Consider the following 23,715-nt stretch of genomic DNA (forward strand, 5'->3'; position numbering starts at 1 on the left):
CTGTGTCCATGGCTACCCCGAATGGGCCACCAGCTGAGCATCACAAGGGCCTCTGCTGGTGTCCCAGTAGCCAACAGGACGAATATCCTGAGTTCCCAGCCCCAACCAGGCCTGACCGAAGATCTATAACCTGGGTGTTCTGGCAACTGGACCTTCAAGTCCAAGGTTTTTCTCCCAGAAGGACAACTGGTCTGTGAGAGATCCCATACAGCAGGCTAACCCCATCGTCAGCCAGTGCTAAGAGGTCAACAACAGGCCCACCCCATAAAGCCACAGGAGGAAGGACAGCCACTTTTGGTTCTGTTCCTGCCACCACCCTCTACCACCCCCACGTCACCCATTAAGTTCTCAACTGCCTCTTCTGGACACGGGACACAGGCCAAGGCCCATGACCTACTCTCCTGTAACAGCCACTTTCCTTTCTTACCAGCACGTAATACAATGCTGTTTCACATAACTGAGGACGTCTTAGGTTTGATGAAATCAAGTATGTGCTGGGGAGGCCCTGGCCTGATTCCCAAAATAACCTGGTAAGAGGTCACGGGATGGCATGTAGCTCATGAGGGAGACGTGTCTGAAACTCAGGATACCGGGCTGCCTGCGGGGTTCATTCGGTGAAGTGTCTGCCTTCGGCTCAGGTCATGATCCCAGGGTCCTAGGATCAAGCCCCACATCAGGCTCCCTGCTCAGCAAGGAGTCTGCTTCTCCTTCTGTCCCTCCCCCTGCTCATGCACATGCTCTAATAAATAAATAAATAATCTTTAAAAAGTTACATAAATAACATAAAATTCAGGACACCAAATGTGACCCATAATGCAAACTATGGGCTCGGGGTGATCGTAATGCATCAGCATGGGTTCATCAATTCTCACAAATATCCTCTCTGCTGGGGGACACTGATAACAAAGGAGACTATGTATGGGAGAAGGGGGGCTTACACACAACCCTCTGTGCCTTCCACTGTGAAAACTAAAGTCTAGGGGCACCTGGGTAGCTCAGTCGTTGCACATCTGCCTTTGGCTGACGTCATGATCTCGGGGTCCTGGGATCGAGCCCCGCACTGGGCTCCCCACTCAGCGGGGCGTCTGCTTCTCCCTCTCCCACTCCCCAACCCCGCTCGTGTTCCCTCTCTTGGTGTCTCTCTCTCTCTCTGTAAAATAAATAAATACAATCTTAAAGAAAAAAAAAAAAAAAACTAAAGTCTATTTTATTTTTAAATGCAGCACAGTCCAAAGCACCCTTGGTGAGGGCTTCCTTGGCAGAACAGCTGCTGAAGCGATGGGCTTGGTGTGTCGAGGCCAAAACACTGAGAAGAGCAAGAACACTCAGGAGGCCGGACGCTCCCAGTGAGACAGGCAAGGTGCCGCCATCTCAGGCAGGGCGGGGCTGCGCACCCCAGGCACGCACTGCCGAGGGCCCAAGCAAACAGCATCAATCTTCCGCTCTTGTCTACCCACATAGCCTTAGCTACGTGGAAGACTCTTCCTGGATTTTGCAGATGAGCCGACCACGGCTGGGAAGAGTGAAGCAGCTCGCCCAGGACCCCGAAGCTAGTCAGTGGGGACGCCACCACCATTCTGCACCGTGGTGGCAGGAAAGGGGGTGACCCGGTGGTCCTAGAGAACGCCCGGCTCTCCCCTGTGGCAAGAGGCTTGCACTTACCTTTTGGATTTGGCACACTCCTTCTTCCAGTTCTTTACCAAAACGGGCACAACTTGCTCTGACATGTCCTCCTTATTCAGGGACCAGAGGTCAGTGCTCTCCAGCGGCTGGCGGTAGCCGCGAACCATCAGCCTGGGGCCAAAACACCAGGGGAAGGAGATGAGAGTCACGGCAAGAGGACGATGACCCTTGCCACCCACACCCGCCACACCAGCCCACCACCACGGACAGCAGCACGCACTTAAGAAAATCGCAATATGCACGGGACATCTGGGCACATTAAGTCATCACACCTAATTCTGTTAGGTCGCCCAGGAAACATGGCTTTGTTTTTCAAAGACACAGAATACTCAGGATACAGATCTTACAGTGGCTCCCATTCACTTTAAAAAAATGTTTTTAGACTCAGTGGCAAAGCAGTCATCATTGTCAAATCCCAAGAATAAGTTCGTTGAGTTTGATTAGACTTGCTTTCTACGTGTTTGGACACTTCTGTAAAGAATGTAAACCTGTCACCGTAACTTGTTTTGAAATCATATCAAACTTAGAGAAAAATCACATGAATTGCACCCAAAACCCCTACCTATCCCTCCCCCAGCTCACCGCAGCTAACATCTTACCACATCTGCTGTACTCTTCTACCTATAAACATACACATACAGACTTTTTCTCTGAACCCCTTCAGCAGAGGCTGTGGACGCAGCATGTCTGCACTCCCAACATTACCGTGTGTCCCCCTTAGAAAAAGGGCACGCTCTCACAGAAGCCAGAGAGCGACTCATGCAAATCAGAAATCTAACGATGGCATGACCTGCAGTCCACAGTCCAATGACCCCAACTGTCCCCGAGATGTTCCTTAACTGATAATCTGAACAACATTTAATTAAAAAAAAAAGATGTCTATGCAAAGTTTATAAGGACAAGGAACAGTGTCCTTAACTGTTAATCTGAACAATATTTAATTAAAAAAAAAAGATGTCTGTGCAAAGTTTATTAAGACAAGGAACAGTGCTTATGGGGGAAAAGGGATTCATATAATCCTGGGTAAGATGCGACATCGTGCAGGAAGAAACGTGTGGGAAAAAAAAGACAAGAAGGGAGCCTAAAGTGAGCAGGTGCTTTGGGGGTTTCTGGTTGTGGATCTATGCCTGTTTCTTGTACCCACATTTCTTACAGGGCATGGGCATTATTTTTCTAACGACAATTTTATTTCTCGGCCAACAACTGTTATTAACCTGATGTTAAAAAAAAAAAAAAAAAAAACCCAAATCCGAAAGCCAAGAGCACACGGCTTCTAAGTGCCCTGGGTGAAGCCACACACAGCGGTGCTGCAAGCCATTTATGGTTCACACGTCAAGTCCGTGCACACTGGCACAGGGTCCACGTCTGAGCCCCGGGGCCCAGGGCAGGCATGTTCAGCACGTGCGTTGAAGGGCTAACGGAGGGACAGCAGGCCCGAGGCCTGGCCTTACCCTGTAATCCACCAGAAGGTGACTCTGGAAAGGAAGGAGGCGCTGGATTCCGGGCAGGGATTCTAGTAGAGAGAACACACGGGGTGAGAATAAACAGGAATTGATCAATTAAACTTCTCGTCTAGGCGTGCTTGGCAACAAGCAGTGAGCAGAGCGCTCTTACTCTCAAAGGACCAGCAGCCCCCCTCACACCAATGACACGCACCCCAAAAGAGTTTCTCTCCTGAGCCCCAGTGACCTTCAAAGAAACACATGGCAACTCGCCAGTGTCATCCAGGAAATATTTCCTGAGTGTCTACTATGTGCAAAAGCAGCAGAGTACGCCACTTACCCGCCCTGCCTTATATTCATTTCCACGGCAACCTGGGGAGTGTGCCCGTTACCCCATTCATTCACTGACTCATCCATTCAACAAATATCGTCTGACCACCAGCTATGTGCCGGACACTCTACCAAGAGCCAGCATCATTTTATATCCTCATACAACCTTACAAGCGTGGGAATTACTATTATTCCTGTTTCATTTGTTCATTCAACATGTATTTTCTGAGCACCCGCTACATGCCCAGCACCATGTATATAAATCTGAGCAGACACAACCCCCGCCTTCAGGAAACCTGCAGTGCACTAGATTAACAGTTAAAACCTGCTAACTTCTGTACCGGCTAACTCTGCTGTGAGTGCTTTACACACACCATCTCACGTAATCTCTGCAACCACCCTAGGAAGTAGTTAAAAGCATCATTCTCACTTTGGAGTTAAAGAAACAGAAGAGCGGAGGGATGGAATGGTCTTGCCAGGCTCCCCCCGCTGGAAGCAGAGGACACAGACGGCGAGTCCCTAACAGGCTTCAGAAAGAGACATTAATCAAATGGTCCTGTGAGCAAACACACAGCCTCAACTGCCATGAGGATCATCCCCTGAAGCTACGTCAGTGTACCAGTGAGGTCACTGGTATCTTAGTGAGATCACAGCAAGAGAGCCGATAAGCGGATGGGGGCTGATCCAGGGGATGAAGGTCAGAGAAAGCGTCCCTGAGCTGGGGTCTGAAAACTGAGGAGAGGAAAACGAGGAAAGGGGGAGAGCAAGGTGGTCTCAGCACCAAGAGAGTGTGTGTGTGCAAAGGTCCTGTGGCAGAAGGGGGCATAATCCACTCCGGGAACCAAGAAGGGGCTGCACAGTCTACACTGGAGGCCATGTAAAAGATTCTGGTCTTCATCCCAAGGGCAAAGGCAAGTCACCAACATATTCCAAGCAAGCTCTCACAGAACCTCTTTCCCAGAGGCACAGAAATGAGCTCCAACAACACACACACACACACACACACACACACACACACACACACACTAGGAAAGGGATGTCTGCATAGAGCCTCAGAGACCACACACAAGGGCCAACTTTCCACACTGAAAACATTCAGATCTATATTGTAAAATACATGCTTTAGTCGGGGGGGGGGGGACGGGTCACCGTGCAGCAATGAGGTCTCTAACAGAGGAGGCTGCTCCATGTTCCAGCATTTTTCAGAGACAGCCTTGGAAACACACAAACACACACATTCTGCCAGAGTGGTTTTCCATCCAGGCTGCCGGTGCTTTAAAAATAACACTGTACCTGGTCCCCACCTCCCAGAGTCTAATCGAGCTGGTCTGGGGTGAGACCAGGACATCAAGTTTTTATGTTTGCTTTTCGCTCCCAGAGTCTCCTTGGCAAAGCGGCTTGGCAGGAAATGTCCCAGATAAGCCTCCACTGTCTTCTCACACCTGTTACCACGGAAGCTAAAGCCGTGTGGAGTTAAAGGGCCTCAGCCACAACCAGAAGCGGCTCCGAACTTGCCCCAAAAGGGATGAAGGGAGCTGCCATCAGGCCAGTAAGGAGAAATGACTGACCATCACGTCTGATTAAAGACACAATCTCACAATGACACTGGCGGGACAAAAAAAAAAGGGCAACCCCTTGGTGTCGTTCATGCAAAGATGCACGTGAACAAAGCCACTGTCTTAGAAAACAGAGAAAAAGCAGGAGCCAAGCGTGTTCCCCACCTTTTCTAAATGAACTTCACCAGAGGGTGACCAAAGAGAGGAAAGGGAAATGTCTTTGCATAGAATCAGTCCAGCCGGGGCAACTGGGAGGCTCAGTCGGTTAAACCTCCAACTCTTGATTTCGGCTCAGGTCATGACCTCAGGGTTGTGAGATCGAGCCCCGCGTTGGGCTCTCCGCTGGACACGGAGCCTGGTTGAGATTCTCTCTCTCTCCCTCTCCTCTGTCCCTCCCCCACCACCAAAATACAGTCCAGCTAATAAGCACAGAATAAATGACAGAACATTAAGACAATGGGCCATTTTGCAACCGCAGTGGATTACTGGAATGCTCGGCGATACCCAGTGATTACTATGAATGCTTTTAGGCCAGAGAGTGGGGTCACCGTTGGGCTGTTTAAAATCCTTACCTTTCAGACAGTCTCACTGGGAGAGGTGGGTGGAGGCCACACGGGAACTCTATTCATGCAACCTTCCCTAAGCCGAGTTTATTTCCAAATAAAAAGTTACTAAACATGTTTAACTCCCCGTCTTTCAGAGACAGGTACTGAAGTACTTACGCAGGAAGGTGCAGGGTAAAGGTAGTCTACGGCTGTCTGTTACACGCTGCTGCCTACTTCTGTACATGTGTGGAAGCTTCCATAAAAAGCTAAACGAGGGGCACCTGGGTGGCTTAGTGGGTTAGGGCCTCTGCCTTCGGCTCAGGTCGTGATCCTAGCATCCTGGGATCGAGCCCCGCATCGGGCTCTCTGCTCAGCAGGGAGCCTGCTTCCTCTCTCTCTGCCTGCCTCTCTGCCTACTTGTGATCTCTGTCTGTCAAATAAATAAATAAAATCTTTAAAAAAAAAAAAAAAAAAGCTAAACGAGAAGCTTCCCTATAGACAAAAACACGCATCCTGGGCCCAGAACCACCGGGCTCCACAGGGACCACAGGGGTGTCAGGAGGCTCCCAGCCCCACCTGCACCAGAGTCCAGCCTAGGGAACCCATTGAACACCCACTCCAGACCAGCTCAGATTAGTGCCTGGGGGCTTGCCTATGGGCTGGGGCCCTGGCCTCAGGAGATTTTTTAATACGGCAAATCAGGTGCTGTCTGCCTCAAAGACCTGTGTTCCAGACCAACCTAAAGGACAGTGAGTTCAGACTTTGGAGCCCGGGGTTCAAATCCCTGGGAGGCCATTTTCTTGCTGAACAAGGTGGGGCCAAGTGCCTCCACCTCCAAGCCTCGGTTTTGGAATCTGGGAGACAGGGAGTGGTGCGTCAGTGCTCAGCCTACTCACGCGACTGCAAGGAGGGACAAGTGATTGAGTCCGCAGGACTGTGCTGTAAGCTGGAGCTTTTCCAACCCAGCGCGGCAACATCATTCATGGGGGAGGCAGTGGCATTTGCTCAGGAGGCTGGTGGTGGGTGGGTTATCATGTCAATCTCGAATACACCTGGACTGTAGCCCGATTCCACCCCAGGGTGAAAAGGTGGGGTTCCACTGGGGAAGGGGAAACGGAAGGGGGTAGGGCACAGCCGACAATGACTCATTTATTTCTTAAGCAAATATTTAGGGAGGGCCTGCTTAGATGCCAAGAGGTGGCTAAGGGCTGGGGACCAGACAAGACGGAGAGGTCCCCACCTGATACCGCTTCCCACCTGGGGTGGGGGCGGGGGGGGGGGGGGGAGATGGACAATTAGCAAACCGATGGGAATAAATATTTAAGTATCAGTGGGAGAGCCACAACAAAGAAGAAAAATGAAGGTGCCAGAGAGAAAAGGGGGCCGGGGGCTTGCTTACGGGCAAGGCGGCAAACAGCAAGGAGATCAGAGGGAGGCTCTGAATCCCAGTCTTGCCACTTACCAGCTCCGGGACCTCTGCCAAGTTACCTGGCAAGGAGACTAAACGAGATGAAACATGTTAAGATTCCTTAGACTAGTACCTGGCACAAGAGTGACAGCTGGAAGAAGTAATGGTATTAATACTAAATCTGAAACAGTAACGATAACTGCTTTAACTGCTTCTCGCAGCCCCACGGCACACCAAGCGCCGAACCACATGCTTTCCATGAGGGCTGGCCGAGAGAGGCCCACAGGCTGGCTGCGTGTCAGTAAGGTGCGACTGGCACACGGTGATCATGGCTCCTTTACACACTGTCCATGTCTGCTTCCGAGCCCCCGCAGCAGAGGGGAGTACCCACAGCAGGAGCTACGTGGTCGACAAAGCCTAAGTATTTACCATCTGGCTCGCTACAGAGAGAGCTGGTTAAGCTCGGCTCGAATCAGAGCTCCCAACACCCTGAAACAGGAACTACTTAAAGGCATAAAGCCAGGGCTCAAACGACGGCCTTTTGCCTCCAAACCCGGGCTTCTCTCACTCTCGGCTTCGACATGGAGAGTCGCTGTGTGAGTTACAGACCTCGCACAGAGATGCCCGGCAGTGGGGCAGGTCGGGGCTGAGAGGCAGCCCGTGCCCATCTCGAGACTTCCCAGTCCTGTGCCTGCGAGGGGCTGCATCAGGCCAAAGGATGCAGGGTCGGGCCCAAAGTCAGCCGCCCACACAGGCGGGGTGCGATGTCTTTTTCTCATTTGCAAGGGTACGATGTTTTCTTCTCATTCACCACGAGCCCCACTGCAAACAGCCTGATGTTAGGCATATTGCACACAGGAGAGGTCCCCAAATCCTGGAATTCTCTCAAAATCAGGCAACTCCAGCCATGGGGCAGGACCGAAGCAACATTCCGATTGAGGAATTGAAGGCAAGTTCTTTCCCTTTCCACCCTCCCGGATACAAATGGAGTCCGTACCCATGAGACCGTAAGAAACAACAGCCCAGAGGGAAAAGATTCATCCTCATTCTGGCCAGGAAAAATCCCAGCTGCTGCGAGAAAATTCTCCCGGCAAATGCAGTGAGATAGCATTATTTATAAGAACATTTCACAGTTTCTAATTTGCATGCTCCAAGAGCTTTGTCCAATTCGCCTCCTCCCTCCTTTGCTTCCAAATGGGGATTTTCAGATTACGAGAAGCCGCCGTGTCATGCCCACGGAAGGCCCGCGTCGCCAGCGCAGAGAAGGAAATCTCTTAAGTTTGGGAGCTGGTTTCTGGAAGTCCCTACCTGATATCGAAGGCCTTATATGATCACAGACAACTTGAAGTCTGGAGGAGTCAAGAAGTGAAAACTAAAGAAGAAAAACAAAGGGCATGGGTGCTGGATGAGAACCCAGAGGGCAACCCGTTCAACCGAAACCAAGCAGAACATTCTCAAAGCTACCATCTCGGGGCCTCCCAGCCACTGAGGCTGGGGCAGAGCAGCTCCCATTCCAGCAAGGAGGAGACTTATTACCAGGCCCCCCATTCACTCAGAAAGGAGAAAGACTCAGACAAGCCTTGGATGAAGGGAAAGGTGAGAATAAAGTCTGATGTGCGCACCATAGAGGGAAAGCCACATTCTTCGGCATCTCTATCTGGCACTTGCCAGTTTGGCCAGAAACCACACGGCTTAAACCCATTTGGTACAACAGCCCCAGGCACTGGTTCTTTGAGGACTGGTCATTCATTAACTCACCCCGGGCAGTCTGGGGACCCTGACTGGCTCCTTCAGCACCGTGGCCTTTTTGTCACATGGTCTCTGGGTCCCCGCACCACTTTTCTGGCGCTGATTCTGCCGGTAACTCGCACTCTGCACTGCCTTCACACCCAGCAGTAAGGGGTGCGAGATACAGCAGCATGGCTGAGGGCAGGGATACTCCAATGTGCGCCCCCCATCACCAGCAGCCACGGTGCCTGAGGAGTTGTTAGAAAAGCAAAACCTGGGTCCCACCCAAATCTACTGGCGCAGACTGGGGGTGGGGCTCAGTTGTCCGCGGTTTACCAGGCCTCCCATGTGATGCACACCCAAGTGCACTAACCCAGGAGAAGGGCTTTTCATCTTAGGCGAGACCCTCCCGCACTCTGGCGCTCCGTGTTCTCCTCTTACAATGACGGGAGGCTCACCGTCCTGCCTCACTGAGCTGCTTCGAATGCACTATGTTAAAACAACAGTAACAACACAGAAGGTCACCGTCCAGCTCAGCCTCCCTCCTGACCCGCCTGCACCGCTGGAAAGGCTGTAAGTGCCACCAGCCTCTTCGTGTGCCACACACCCTCCTCCTCTCAGCTGGGGGGGGGGGGGTCCTCCAACCTGAGAGTGTCACTCCCCATGCCGAGAATCCTCCATCGGGTCAAGGTCACAAGTTCTCAGGGTGACACCCAGGTCTACCCTTGATTTTGAACGCTCGGCTCCCCGGCCCCTCCAGCCCAGCCAAGCAGACCACGCAGCTCCCCAACACCCACGGTTTCCTGCATATAGCCGGGTCTCTGCACACACTGCACACGCACACACACCTGGCAGAGGACCTTCCCGTGCAGCCTTGCTGGCCTGACCAATGTCTCTCATTCCCTGGATGCAGGCCTCTCCTCCCCTGGATGCTGGCCCTGGAGCCCCAGGCTGAGCTGGGAACCTCCCCACTGGCCCTTGCTCCCCCAGTACGTGCCTAGCCTCAGAGCCCACTGGCCAGCCCACAGCTGTTGGTTTATCTGCCCACTGCCCTCTCCTCGATGGTCAAGTTTGTTCATTTCTGTTCTCAGAGTCTGGCCGAGCACCAGGCACCACCCCCCACCCCCCACCCCTGGGTCCCACACAACACTGAACTGCTAACGACCAACAGCAGAAGGGGGGAAAGCCTTTAACATCGGGTTTACGATGCTTTCATAAACAGTCCAAGCTCCGTGGCTGTTTCTGGGGTGTGCAGGGCAGAGACAGACCAGAAGGGGCAGCAGGGAATTTTCTGGGGTCCTGGTAATGTTCTAGATCTTGACAGGGGCTTGGGATACTCTTTTGTCAGCACACATCAAACAGTCACGTCAGATTCAGCAATTTCACTATGTAAATTCTCCTTTAAGAAAATAAAACAGAAATGTTAAACAGATATGGAACTCTTGGCAGGGCCCAGTGTTTGGGGGAAGGATACCAAGAATTTCCAAGTTAAGTTTCAGCTACCAAAAAAAAAAAAAAAATCAGCCAGTTGGCTGGCTGGTCGGCTGGCCAGCCGGATACGTGATGAAGCAAGGTTAACAAAATGTTAACTGTGAAATCAGACTGGTGAGTAGATGGGTACTCGCTGTGTCATTCTTTCAACTTTTCTGCGCGTTTGACGTATTCACAGCAAAATACTGGTTGGGGGTGGGGGGTTATATTCCTTATTTACGGACAGGGCTAAAAATACCTCTAACACCATAGGAGCTGAGTGACTTTCCTAAATGTGCTAAACCAATGCTTTTCAACCTGTGGATCTTGTTAAAGTGAGACTCTGACCCAGCAGGGCTCAGTTGGCCAAGACACTGCATTTCTAGCAGCACCTGGGGAATGCTGATGCAGCTGGTCCAATGACCCCACTCTGAGAAGTGGGGGTTTATGCTACTGACCACGTTTGCCCTTGACGCCTCCCACCCCACCCTAAGCAGGAGCCGAAGGATCACAGGCTGGAGCCAGACAGGAACCCCAGGAGAGCCCTGTGAGGCTTGGTCGGCCGCTCCCAGATTCTAGGCAGCCCCAGGCCTGGAGGAGAGAGGCGAGCAGCCCCACCAAAAAACCAAGACCAGAACAGATGTCTGAGTCACGCAAATGGCAGAGGGCCAGCTGGGGCGGACGCTGGCTTCGGTGACTCAGCAAGAGAGAGCCCAGAGAAGTCCAGTGCTGCCAGCTCCCCCCACAGACCCTGCCTGACCCAAGCCACTCTGGGAGCACAGCGGACAGCTACCTCCAAGAATAATCAACCTATGACCGCAGCTCTGACCTCAGGAGGGCAGCTGGGGCCAGATCCTCTGCATCTCTGATGCAAGCCCTGATGATGAAGGGGGAGACAGGTAGAGAAAGCACCTAACTGTGCTCCTCTCCTCACCACAGGCCTCAGATCCCTGGGGGAAGGGGCTGCCGCAAGCACCACATGGAGCCTTGACCCATTTTCAAGAAGGCAGCACTGAGGTTCCGGAAGGAGGAGGAACTTGCCTGAGGTCACAAATCTAAGTCCTAGACCCCGATTCTCAGGCTTCCCAGGCTTCTTCACGACTGGAGTTGCACGGCTGTTTGCTCACCCGATCGATGACTGTCCCCTGTGAGGCCACAAGCTTCCTGAGGTCACCCCGTAAACTGCACTCTCCAAATTACGGCCAGACGTCATCAGCCATCCCACAAGCTCTTCTTATGACCTTGCCCCCATCTAGAGGTGCGGGTTATGTCCCCACCCCTCGAACTCAAGCCGACTTGTGGGATAGCCTCCATCGAGAGAGTGTGGCAGCAGTGACACCATGGGGTGTCTGGGACTGGATCATAAGTAGTGACACAGCTTCCAGCTCTTTGTCTAGGAACACTTGTTCTTAGATGCGCGCCGCCACGCCGTGATATCACCCAGGCCGTGCAGACGTGGACTGTCGGACTCCATCGGAGGCTTGGGCTGGGGGCCAGCGCTAACCACCAGACACGTGAACAAGGCTGGCTACTGTCGGGGAGACCCTACAGGGGAGCCGCCCAGTTGAGCCCGGGCAATGCCCAGGATGAGGAAACCTAAGCATAAACTACTATTGTTTTATGGAACCAAATTCAAGGTGCTCTCTTATGGGGTAGCAGATAACCGTAGTGATGCACGAACCACGTCAACTGCACACCCTGCTGTGTCCCCAGAACCACGAAGAGGGTACGACAATGCTTAATGAATGCTGAAGGGCTAAAGGAAGCCCCGGGTCTACCCGACTCCAACCGGAGGCTCCTCTTCCATGACACCTGTCGCTCCCCCCATCAGACTTAGGGTGTAAGTTAGGGTCTAACAGTCCTGATCATCTTCTCTAAGCTTCGACTCCTAATAAAAAAAAAAGAATGGCGGAGGACAAGAGTCCGGGTGTCCCAGCCCCCTGCGGCCCAGCCTCCAGCTGCCCTGGTGTGGCGGAGCGGCCCTGGCTGCGGGGAACGCAGACAGTACAACAGGAGGAGGAAGCCAGCTCTGCGAGCACCCAGGAAAGAAGCGAAAGGAGCTTTATCCAAATCCCCAGAGGAAACCGGAAATCAGAAACTCCTTCCCCCTGCCAGGGAGTGTGAGACAGTCCCTTCCAGAAGGCGGAATCCCAGGTGTTATAGGGAGTCTGGGAGCCCAGGCGAGGTTCGGGTCGCCCTGCCAGCTTCTCCCGGGCTGTGGCCACTCAGGCGGGTATGACTTGTTCTGTGTGCTCGCCAGCTCCACAGCACGGCCTGACATTTAATCAAAGTTTCCTGACGGGGACACGCCATGGCCAAACATCCACACCCCCACACAAGAACACTTGGCCCGGGAGACCTGACAGCCACAGCCCTCTGAGCCCCTCCTTTGCGCCAGGCATGAGCTGGGATCCAGTGGGTGTCCCAGGCATGGGTGCTGCCCTCAAGAACTTTATAAGCATGCACAAGAACACATGAACGCACACATACACACACATATGTTCGTGCAAACAGACGAACACAAATGAGTCGCATGCACACTCACACACTCTACCCATTTCTCCAGCACTGTTCCTCTTTGAACAGGGAAGTCCAAGAATGGGGCCTCTCGGAACACACACCGGGACACGGGTTTCTAACAAACACGGTGGCAAGGGTCAACCTCTTCTGAGCAGACCCCCCACAGGTGCCTCCATCACCCACAAAGGCAACCTCGGCCCTTTGCTGAGGTGCAGGCCAAGCCCAGCAGAACCACAGCAGCTGAAAACTGCTCTGGCTGCAATTTGCCTAGTTAACAGTTGACTAACCATGAACAAAGCATCAAATAAATGCTCCAAAGTCTCCCCTCCCACTCAGAACAAAATCCAATGGCTCATGTGACTACAGGCCACTGTCCCTACCTGTGGGATGCCTTGTCTTAGCCGTGTCTGGCCTCTCGCTGCTCCAGCCACACTGGCCTTTCCTGCTGCTCCCTTGACATTTCACAGCAGCTCCTGCCCCAGGGCCTTTTCACTTGCCACCCCTCTGCCTGGACCACTCTTCCTCTGAGTATGTGCTCAGCTCGCACCCTTGCTCCAGAAAGGTTTCATGAGGGAGGCCTTCCTTGATGCCTCCTATCACATCAAAACTGCCCATGACCTTCAAACAACATATCCATTTCCTTTCCATGCTTTCTTCTCCTTCTTAGGATTTACTGCCACCTGACCGACAATACTTGACTCCTGGGTTACTCCTCGTCCACCGTCCCCCGAATCACCCCCCATAACAACACAGGCCTCGGGTAGGCAAGAACTGCTTTATTCACAGCCACAGCCCTGCGCCCAGATCGGGGTCTGGCACGGGGCACTGGACGGAGGGAAAGGAAGGAAAAGAGGGAAACAGAGAGCAAGAACAGAGGTAGGAGCAGCCAAGGACTATGTTCCCTTTTATTCTACCAGCAGGAAGACTGGCCCTATCGCCATCATCCCACTCATACCCGCAGGTACATAATGGATTTCCCTGTGCCTCAAATTGACAGGACAGACCAACTCAAATCCCTCAGGGGCCAGGCACAGACCGTAAAAGGAAGCAAGACTATATAATGCAAAAGGGAGTGGTGGGGATTGCGGTAAGGTGGGGCTACACGTCTCCCAGCTGAGGTCAACTGCTGCTGTGGGGGATAATGGTCCTAATACTGCCAGAACTCCTCATTTTTCTAGAAAAACTGCACAGTTAGAATTTATGGGAAATTTTTTAGCTTTTAAATGTTTGCTCACATGTTCTAGTCACTATGGAAATCAAATGAGAAAACCTACCAGCCTGCAAGACACAGCTGTTTACAATTATGAATCAGATAAGTGATTATGAATTATTATGAATTGTTATTATGAATCAACAATTATGAGTTATTCAATTATGAATCATTAAGTGCCCCTAGCCACAGCTAGGCCTCTGTTTTTCCATCTGCAGAGTGGGACGATGATACACCCTCTCTCTGGGCCTTTGAGGAAGATGAAATGAGATCCCAGACGGACGACGCTGGCACAGAACAGAGAGCTAATCCACATGAGCTGGCACGGTGCAATATTTTTCTCACACGCACACACATACACATGTCTCTGACCACACTTACGGGGTCGTGGATGGTTTCAGAGAACAGCGGCGGTCGGTCCGAGAAGCAGGACAGCACGAGCTGCATCAGCACGAGGGAAAAGTAAATGTAGAAAGTGACATCGCGAAACACGTCGATTTCAGCATCCTAAACGTGAGCCGAGGGAGGAGGAAGAGAAGATCACCTTCTGGAAGCAGCCTGCAGAGGCCAGGGCAGTGGGCTGCAGACCCAGGAACAAGGTCTCCTGCCCTGAGCCACCTGCCCCAGCAGGAGAGAAGCGGTTACACCACAGTGCGGTCCCCGATGCCCGGTGACGGTGGCCAACGTGCTGAAGGGAGGCTCCGGAGTGGGAATGAAGCATGCCCATCGTCAGGGCCTGAGTCTCCCTGTACTGGCCCCCAGATGCTGCCAACTCTCTCAACCTTTCTGCACTTTGATCTCTAAAAACAGATGGGCAGTTCTCAATCGGGGCGGGGAGGAGGGGGGAGTCACTTCCCAGGGAACACCTGCTAGTAGCCAGGGACACTTTCGCTCACAGTTGACTTGGGCGCTGCTCCTGGCACCCAGTGGGTGGAGGCCAGGGATGCCACCCCACTCCACCCCACCCCAAACAGCCTACAAAGGTCAGGAGAGCCCCTCACAACAAAGACGTCTCCAGCCCAAAATGTCAATTAGTGCTGAGGCTCAGAAACCCCATGGGAGTAATTCTGAGCAGTTAATAGGATTACTCATGAAAAAAAAAAAAAAAACTTAGTCCCCGCCTGGCACCTTGGAAATATGACCTCAAGAAATGTCAGCTGCCCTCAGTGCTAAAGATGGTCTGTCCCGAACACTGCAGGTGCTTAATCAACGTTCAGTGACCGAGGAGCTCGAAGGTGGCGGAGGACAGCCGGGTAGCGGCTGATAAAGCGCGCCCTTCTGGCTTCCCAGGAGCGGCATATGGCAGCCAACTGGAACCACTTCTTAGCCAGAGTGTTAGCTGATAGCACCGAGGTAACACGGGGACAGGTAGTAGGCCTGGTGGCGGGGGAGGGGGCAGCCGCTCTGCAAATACCACTCCGCACTGAGCTCTGTTCCAGACTGATGCCATCTAGAGGCAAACTGCCTTGCGGTTTACTGAGGACAGAGGCTCAGAGGGTGGTGTGCATTTGTCTGTGGCTCCCACCCCTGGAGAACCCACAAGGGTCCCTGAAGCTACACAGATAAGTAGGGCCCTAAGGAAAGAAAGTTCTAGAACAAAGGCAGGATAAGCTGGGGAAATCCCTGGTAAAGAAGCTGGGCCCAGGTAGCACCCATCCTCTGGTTCCCATGGCGACATGTGATTTCCACCTAAGCTGGAAGGAGCAAACATCTCTTCTGAGGGGCCGCTGCGGGAAGATGTGGAATAAGGCCACCACTTACCTCTTTTAAGGCAGCCATGATTTTGGATCTCAAGATGGCAAGGGCACACAGTAGGGCTACAACCCAGAAAGTGAGCATGATCCCCGAGGACTGGACTCCTTTCCTTCTCTCAAGCTGAATTAAAAAGGTGGCAAGCAGCTGCAAGAGAGAAGCATACAAGGGAGTTGTCAGAAGACCAGGGCTCAGGACCCCACCGTCCTGGCAGACGGCAGTCCTGGAGTACGGCTGCCCTCAGCTCAGTGGTGCCAAAAAGCAGCCCTGCTCTCGCCTTGCCGGGGACCTTGGAAAAGCCACTGATGTCCTCGGAGCCTCCGCTGCCTCACTTGCGAGAGAGAGAGGACCACAGCACCTCACGTGACAGCGGCAGGAATCTCAGGACACCGTGTGTAGATCCGGGATAGGACGGCGAAGTCGGGGAGCAGCTCAGTTTATAAGAGAGAGGTACACTTTTTCTGGAATGAATGGGCACTGCTGAGTGCCCATAAAACTTTATTTAAAAAACAGGCAGTGGGCCGACCCTTCCTTTACAGGTGGACAGACCTATGTTGAAGTCTCAGTCCTGACAGACTAATTCTCCTCCCTTGGGGAACAGTGAGGACTACGCTCCTTCCTAAGGGGGTGAAGGTTCCGTCATCTGCCTCCATCTATACATCCCATCTGCAGGGGACTTTGTTAGAATGACGGCGGGCGGGGGAGGCTGGGGTTTTATTTCATTCCTGATACCTGAGGCTATTACTCCATGTCGCAGTGGCTTAACGATCAGGGAAAGAAAATAAGCAGTGAGACCGCTTTTTCTCAAAAGAAGGAGAAAGGCCACAGTCATTCCCCCGAGAAGCAGAGCTGGCCTCCCGAGGCCCATCCCCCAAGCCGGTCATGAGCCAGGCTTCTGAGGAGCTAAAGGTCACCCATGACACCTGCCTTTACTCCCCAGAAGCACATCCGTCTGTCTGTCCTCATTCATCCTCCTTGGGGGGCCCCCCATCTCCCTCCCTCCCCACATTTAGCCCATCAGCAACTCACACTGGCTCTGCCACCACGGCTGGTCCTCAGTTCACCCACTGCTCCCCCTGGCCCCAGCCCCCTCCCCTCGTGCTGGGTGACCCTATGGGCCCCCCACAGCCCCAACAATCCAATCCACTCTCCACTCGGAGGCCACACTCAGCTTTTCAATGCACAGAGCCAGGCATGCCACACCCTTGCTCCAAATATCTCCCTTTAGGACTCGGGGTTTTAACCTGGGGTCCAAGGACAGGCTGCAGCTAGAATCCAGAGGTCCATGAACTTGGACGGGAAAACAATCACATCTTCGCGTTCCCGCAAATCAGCACGGCCGGTCACTGAGAGAAGGCAACACGCCACATGGCCATGAGCAGGACCTGGGGCTCTGTCACTAGAAATCGTGCCTACAAACACGTAGCTGAAGCTCTCTCCCACGATCGTGTGCGATCGTCACGACTTGAAAATTACAGGGGCAGCCTACCCGCTCGTTGGTCTTCATACGAAATGTATGTATATTTTTACTTTGTTTTTTAATATTTTGCTGTGTTTAAGTACAGTTGGTTTCCCAAACCCAGGGCCCTGCCACTGGATGATGGAAAAACGACGTGGGGCGAAACCACACCATCAAACACACGGAGCAACTTAAAAACTTGGGACACTCGCAAGGGAGCTGAACTGCTAGTCTGAGAAGTCAGCCGCACACAGCCCCATCCAGCACGGTGCGTTCACGTGACATTCTGGAAAAGGCAAAGTGATAGGGGCAGAAAACACACCCGCAGTTGCCAGGGGACGGGGGTGTGGAGGGAGGGGCTGACCACAAAGCAGGGGCAAGCCCAAGGGAACTTTTTTAGGGCGATGGGGCTATCCTAGATCTCAACCAACCGAGGAGTTGGTAGTTACATGAGAATGTGGGTTTATCACAACTCATGAACTTTCATTTTGTTAAAAAAGTGAATTTTACTATATTTAAATTATGCCTCAAGTAAAAACACAGACGTAATCACAAAATCTTCACATATGGTGTGTGTGTGTGATTCGTCTCCTTGTGAGCCTTTGTATTTATGTGAGGAACGTAATCCTCAGACCTGACTGGCAAAGGAGAAAAGGGCCCATGGCACAAAAAAAGTTTTAGAACCCAAGTTTGGGAATGCAAAACAAAACAAAACCCACTCACCCTGAAGCTCCAGGTCCTGCAGGGTCCGCCCTCTGCCCTTCTTGCCATCCCCACTCCCGGATTCTCCCTAATCCCTCTCCCTCAGCCACACAGGCCAACCCCTTCATTTCCCTGACCCCAGGACTTTTGCATGCTTTTCTCTCCAACTGGACAGTCCTCTGCCCCCAGCCTCTTCAACTCTTTAACATCCTGCTCCCCGCTCAGCCTCAGCTCCATCACCCCTTCTTTCCTAGACCCCAGACCAAACACATTCGCCAAACTTCACCCCTATGACACTTTGCACAAGAGCAAACACTTTGTGCCTTTTGGGGGAATCATTCGTTGAGTATGTGTTTGCACAACCGGGCACAGGCTCCACGAGGACAGGGACTGTGTCTGTCATATCTCCAATTCCTGGCACACAGTAAAAATACAAATATATCTGTGGACTGCTCTCATCCCATATTCCTGCCCCCAGGGATGTAGAGAGACTCTCACTGTAGCATGAACAGCAGGGCTGTTCCTTTACTCTGTCATGGAGCCCACAGGGGAGACTCTGAGGATCTCACAGGCCAGGTCACCTCTTAGCCAGCTCAGAGCCTCAAACAGCATAAAGTCCGGTGACCCTCAGCCCATCACACGTGTGAACCCAGCATCATAGACATACTTGTCAACAAAGAATCGGAAGACCAGGAACAGGAAAAATTGGGGGAGTAGGAGCCACTCCAGCCAAAACTAGTCTACCTTTACACCTTCTTGCCCAAACGTTCAGGCCAGGAAAGTCAAGCTCTCCATTTCCTAACACCCTTGACATATTTATGGAGTGCTTATGGCACGCTAGGCATGGTGCCCAGCTACGGGGGCACAGAGGTGAACAAAGCCCACGGGGAGAGCCAGGTATTGGCAAAGAACCCCACCAACAGTGGAGTAGGCACTGGGGTGTGAACCCGGTTCTACCACAAACCGGCTGTGTGACCTTGGGTCAGTTCTTCCACGTCTGGGTGCCTCAACTTGCTTATCTATGAACACAGGAATGATGAGCAAAAATCCCCAAGTGAGTTATTATGTAAAGGGATCAGGACTATCAACGAGTGCAATAAAGATTCACCATCCACAGGGTGCCTGGGTGGTTCAGTAGGTTAAGCATCTGCCTTCAGCTCAGGTCATGATCCCGGGGTCCTGGGATCGAGTCCTCTGCATTGGGCTCCCTGCTCAGCGGAGAGCCTGCTTCTCCCCCTGCCTGCCACTCCCCCTGCTTATGTTCTCCTCTCTCTCAAATAAAATCTTCAAAATAAATACAAATGAAAAGATGCACAGCCCTCCACAATCTGGCTCCAACTTGTTTCTCCTTTCCCATCTTCTGTCACCTCTGCTGTCCAACCCCTGAAGCCCCACTCCACATTCCTGCTTCACAGATGCTTCAACCCCAGCTTCTAGCCCTTCCTTGGATGCACTGCTCTCTCCCAGCTCAAAACAGCCTGCCCTGAACCCGCTTCCCTCCTCATTTTCAAACACACAAGGGCTGGGCTAGCTAAGAACCTGGCACCTCCAAGGACCCAGGTATGGGGTCCATAAGCAGGAAGGGCCGTGAATTCAGAGCACATCACTGTGGCACGAGGGCACTAAAACAGGGCCTCTACAGGGACCGCCCCCTGCTCAGCTGTGTGACTCTGGGGACATTTACGTCTCTGTGCCTTCGTCTTCTCCCCTGCCAAAGGGGGACAAGATTGTTCTAAGAACAGATGAATTCTAATTTCTAATTTCAGGAAATGTAAACCACCAAAAATGGTGCCAGGCACATATTAAGGACTTAAAACATGTCAGCCTGTAAGAAAGCAGTTACTCTGGCTGTGTTTCCCATGAAATAATGGACCCCCCGTGGGGCAGGGTAGTTTCCTATTCGGTTTGGCATCCCACCCCATAAGTCAGAAGCTGAAAATTCAAGAGGCCATTAGGTCCCAGACAATTAACATAAATAGCCAAGCTAGCCAGTACAAGAACAGAACACAGCAGGCACAACCAAAGATGGTAGCCACCTTTTAGCCCCAGTGGCAAGGAAGGCAATAGGGCATGGTGAGGATTGGGGCCAAGTGCACAGCACATGGCCCCCTTCAAGGCTACAGTCATCTCTCAGCTCCAGCTAATTGTTGCCCCAGAAAACTATGAGGCTGGTGTTGCCACCTTTGACTTTTTCAAGAGAAATCAGATTTTTGGATTTTTATTGTGAGATCTTCTAATTTCTACACTCTGGCTGCTAGTTTTGGCCTCCACAGTGCCTGGCAGATAGCTAGCTCCGACTTACCATAGTGATGCCCAAGAGGGTTGGGCTGACCAGAAACACTGGGGCCAGGAATTTGCCCCAACTTCTTTCCCAGAAAGAGTAGAAGAGGTCTGCCCAGCAGACGATCCACAGCAAAAATCCCAAGGCCTGGAAGAGAAGGATATATATGTCTTACAACAGAAGATACTGGAACTTTCCCCAGCACCCCCTGCACAAAGCTCAGCCTTGGAGGGACCAGCCAACCCCTAAACTATCAGTGCGGTCCTTAGATACAGCACACAGCCTCTGGAGCACGGACAAGTCCTAGGCAGGGGGAGCCACCCTCTAGGTCAACACACGCCAAGTCTATAACCAGTGTATGATGCCCTCTCGCACCTAGGGTGTGACTATTTGGTGGCTGTTCTTCCCATCCCCAGAAAATTCAAGAACCCAGTCTACAGCTTACCTTCATTGGCCACCCCACACACTTGCCTAAGGCACCTCACACTACAAGCACTCATTCCACAACAGTCACTGGGGACCTACTGTGGGCCACCTTGTTTCCAAAGTGCCAAGGATACAACAGTGAACAAAACTGGTAAAAGTCCCTGCCTTCGTGGAGCAGAGATTCTAATGGGGAGAAATGGGCAAGAAACAAACTGAAAAATATTTAGTAAGATGCCAGAGAGTGATAAGTAACAGGAGAAAAAAGACAACAGGTAACACGGGGTGGTCAAGGAGGGCCCTATGCAATCAGGTGACATACAGCTAAGGAGCCAAATGTGGATATTTGAGGGCAAGAACAAATCAGTTCTGAGGATCAGCAAGTGCAAAGGCCCTGAGGTAGAGAACATGTGTGACAGGTTTATGGTTGCTGTGGAATGAGCATTGAGTGTGGGAGATGGCTGGGGGGAGCCTGGGGCCAGATCAGGCTGGGCCACGGTAAGGATTTTATTCCCCATGGTGAGAAGCTACTGGAGGCTTTTTGAGCAAAGCTTTTTGTTGCTTTCTTTGTAGAATCTGTTCTACGTTTCAAAGGGAGATGTTGCTCTGCCAAAAAAGTACAAAGTGCTCCCAAAGGTCTGAGAGGAAGATATTAGATCTAGACACCATAGAGAAATCATTAGCATTTTGTGTGGTATGAATGAGACACGTTTGGATGGGGGTACTATAGGCAAAGGCGCAGCTTCAGTAAAAACACATTCAAGTTTTCCTGTTTTGGGGGAACTAAGTCTTGGGAAACGTGGCTTTACAAATGAAATGAGATACATCCTAAGTGGAGGAGAGAAAGCAGAACGAGGAACGTGACATGGGACTGCTCTCCACATGTCTTCCCGGAGAACGCTTATTCTCGAAGGGGAGACACGGTCCCTGCACAACTGGAGAAACCAGGCAACGCTCTGACCAGCGATCAAAATGAACCCCCTCAATCCGGAGTTGATGAACACCACACCCCCCAGCTGTAACCCCCCCCAAGGGACACAACCCCGCTTCCGTGGTTTTCCAGCTGGACATGGCGTGACCCACGTCCTGAGGACACATCACGCAGACTCGAGCTGAGGAACTCAGTCTAGAACTGGCCCAGGCTCTTTCAATACGTCAGTGTCCAAGGAAGGTGAGGTGTTCTTCCAGATTAAAGAAAAACCCAAGAGACGCCATGACTAAAAGCGCCACACGAGGGGCGCCTGTGTGGCTCCATCTGTTAAGCGTCCGACTCTTGGTTTCGGCTCAGGTCATGATCTCAGGGTGGAGAGATCAAGCCCCATGCTGGGCTCTACGCTCAGCGTGAAGTCTGCTTCAGATTCTCTCTCCCTCTTGCTCTCTAATAAATAAATAAAATCTTTAAAAAAAAAATAACAAATAAAAACACTGCATGAATCTAGACTGGGTCTTGAATGGGCTTGGGGGAGCCATGCTAAGAAAGGACAGGACTGGAACAAGGGACAAAACTGCAGAATACGGACAGATTTTTTTAAAAGCATTGTGTCCATGTTAAATTGCCTGAATTTAGTAACTGTACCATCATGATGTAAGAGAATGTCCCTGTTTTGAGAAAAGACATGCTGGAAAAACCGAGTAAAGACAGCACAGACGCTACCGGTTCTCAAATGACTCAGAAAACATAAATCATACACGTGTACGGAGAGAGGAAGAGCCGATCACAAAAAAGTGTGGCAAAATGTTAGAATTTGGTGACTGTGAATAATGGGTATTCAGGGCTGGCGGGGGGAGTTCCTGGGCTCTTCCTTGCCATTCTTTCCAGAAGTTTGAAATCGTTTCAAGGTAAACCTTTTTTTTTGGGAAATAAAAAAGATATACTCGGCTCAGATAGGAAGACCTCCTGATTATTTCCTGATCATCTCGAGGTGGAGCCTCTCATGCTCACTGTAATGATGGGGAAAGAGGGGCTCACGGAAGTCAGAACACGTGCTCAAGGTCGTAGAGCTAGCAAGAGGCAGAGCCCGCGTCCGCACCCATGTCTGAACCCAGAGCCTCGGCCTTCACCCACCCCATCAAAAGTCTGCCTTCTAGAAAAAGGAACTTGGTTAAGTAGAAGAACTACGTCAGTCTTCACCAACCACCAGTCCCCAACTCAAGCACACCCCGCCTCCCCAACCGCAATGAAATCCCAAGTGACTTACAGTTTTGGTTTTGTTGAGATAGGTCATCTGAATGTAGCCCCGGTCATGGCGTGAGAGATAGAAGTAGTAGAAGGGGAAGCAGACCCAGAGGTAGAAGCAAGGCACCCACACGAGGAGCGTGTTCTGAAAGCACTTGGTGAAGTCGGGGTTGCTGGTGTTCCACGTGACATCCCACGCCTGAGGACAGAAACAGGTTCAGGGTCAACAGGAGGCACCGAGGAGGGACAGGCGTCCATGTGGACATCAAAACCACGATACGATGGGGTTTAAGAAAATAGACAAGACCCTACACCCGATGGCCTCTTAGGAAGACTGGAGAGACCAGCAGCCAGAAAGACTGTGAAACAAAAACAAGGCATTAAGGGAGGTAATGTCTCAGAGGATACACAGGTCCGGGGAACTGGGGCAAGTTCCAGCATCATACAAAAAGGGAGCCTGGGGGCCTGCGTGGCTCAGTCAGTTATGCATCTGCCTTTGGCTCAGGTCACGATCCCAGAATCCTGGGATCGAGTCCCACATGGGGCTCCCTGCTCCGTGGGAAGCCTGCTTCTCCCTCTGCCTGCCCCTCCCCCTGCTTGTGCTCTCTCTCTCTGACAAATAAATAAATAAAATCTTTAAAGGAAAATCAGAAAAATCTGACAGCGCCAGGCCCAAGTTCCCGACTCACAACCATCAGCAGGAGCTGGGGAACAGCCCATCTCAGGACAGGGCCCGCATGCTCCAGCTGGCCCCAGGCCCCAGGCCGCCTACCTCCCTCCTAGCATTTTCTCCCCACCAAGGGACAGTGCGTCCTCCAGAAAACTCCAGCTATGTCTGGTCCCTGCAGCCTCCACACGATCAGTAAGTGAGACCACCAAGGAACTCGGAACCTTACGGTTTTGTATTAAGCGTTCAAGCCACATTCAAGACTGTTGGAGAAAAGGTAATGGAACAAAAAGATCATTTCACTTAAAAAACCCATCTGATAATCTGATCAAGATACAAGCTCTGAGCTTCTCAGAAAAGAGA

General features: G+C 51.9%; 1 protein-coding gene across 1 annotated transcript in view; it reads right to left on the minus strand.

Annotated features, from left to right (window-relative positions):
* The window catches only part of ABCC1 (ATP binding cassette subfamily C member 1 (ABCC1 blood group)), a 127,497-nt gene that overhangs the window by 66,225 nt on the left and 37,557 nt on the right, over positions 1–23,715 (minus strand). The window contains exons 2-7 of the mRNA XM_080830949.1: positions 22,708–22,884; positions 20,108–20,233; positions 15,654–15,791; positions 14,274–14,399; positions 3,135–3,196; positions 1,663–1,794 (exon numbers count right to left, since the gene is read on the minus strand). Coding sequence (XP_080687075.1) covers positions 1,663–1,794; positions 3,135–3,196; positions 14,274–14,399; positions 15,654–15,791; positions 20,108–20,233; positions 22,708–22,884 — 761 coding nt within the window. The remainder of the gene's footprint in view (positions 1–1,662; positions 1,795–3,134; positions 3,197–14,273; positions 14,400–15,653; positions 15,792–20,107; positions 20,234–22,707; positions 22,885–23,715) is intronic.

This window comes from Martes martes, assembly GCF_963455335.1.
Source record: "Martes martes genome assembly, chromosome: 18".
NCBI classification, from domain to species: Eukaryota; Metazoa; Chordata; class Mammalia; order Carnivora; family Mustelidae; genus Martes; species Martes martes.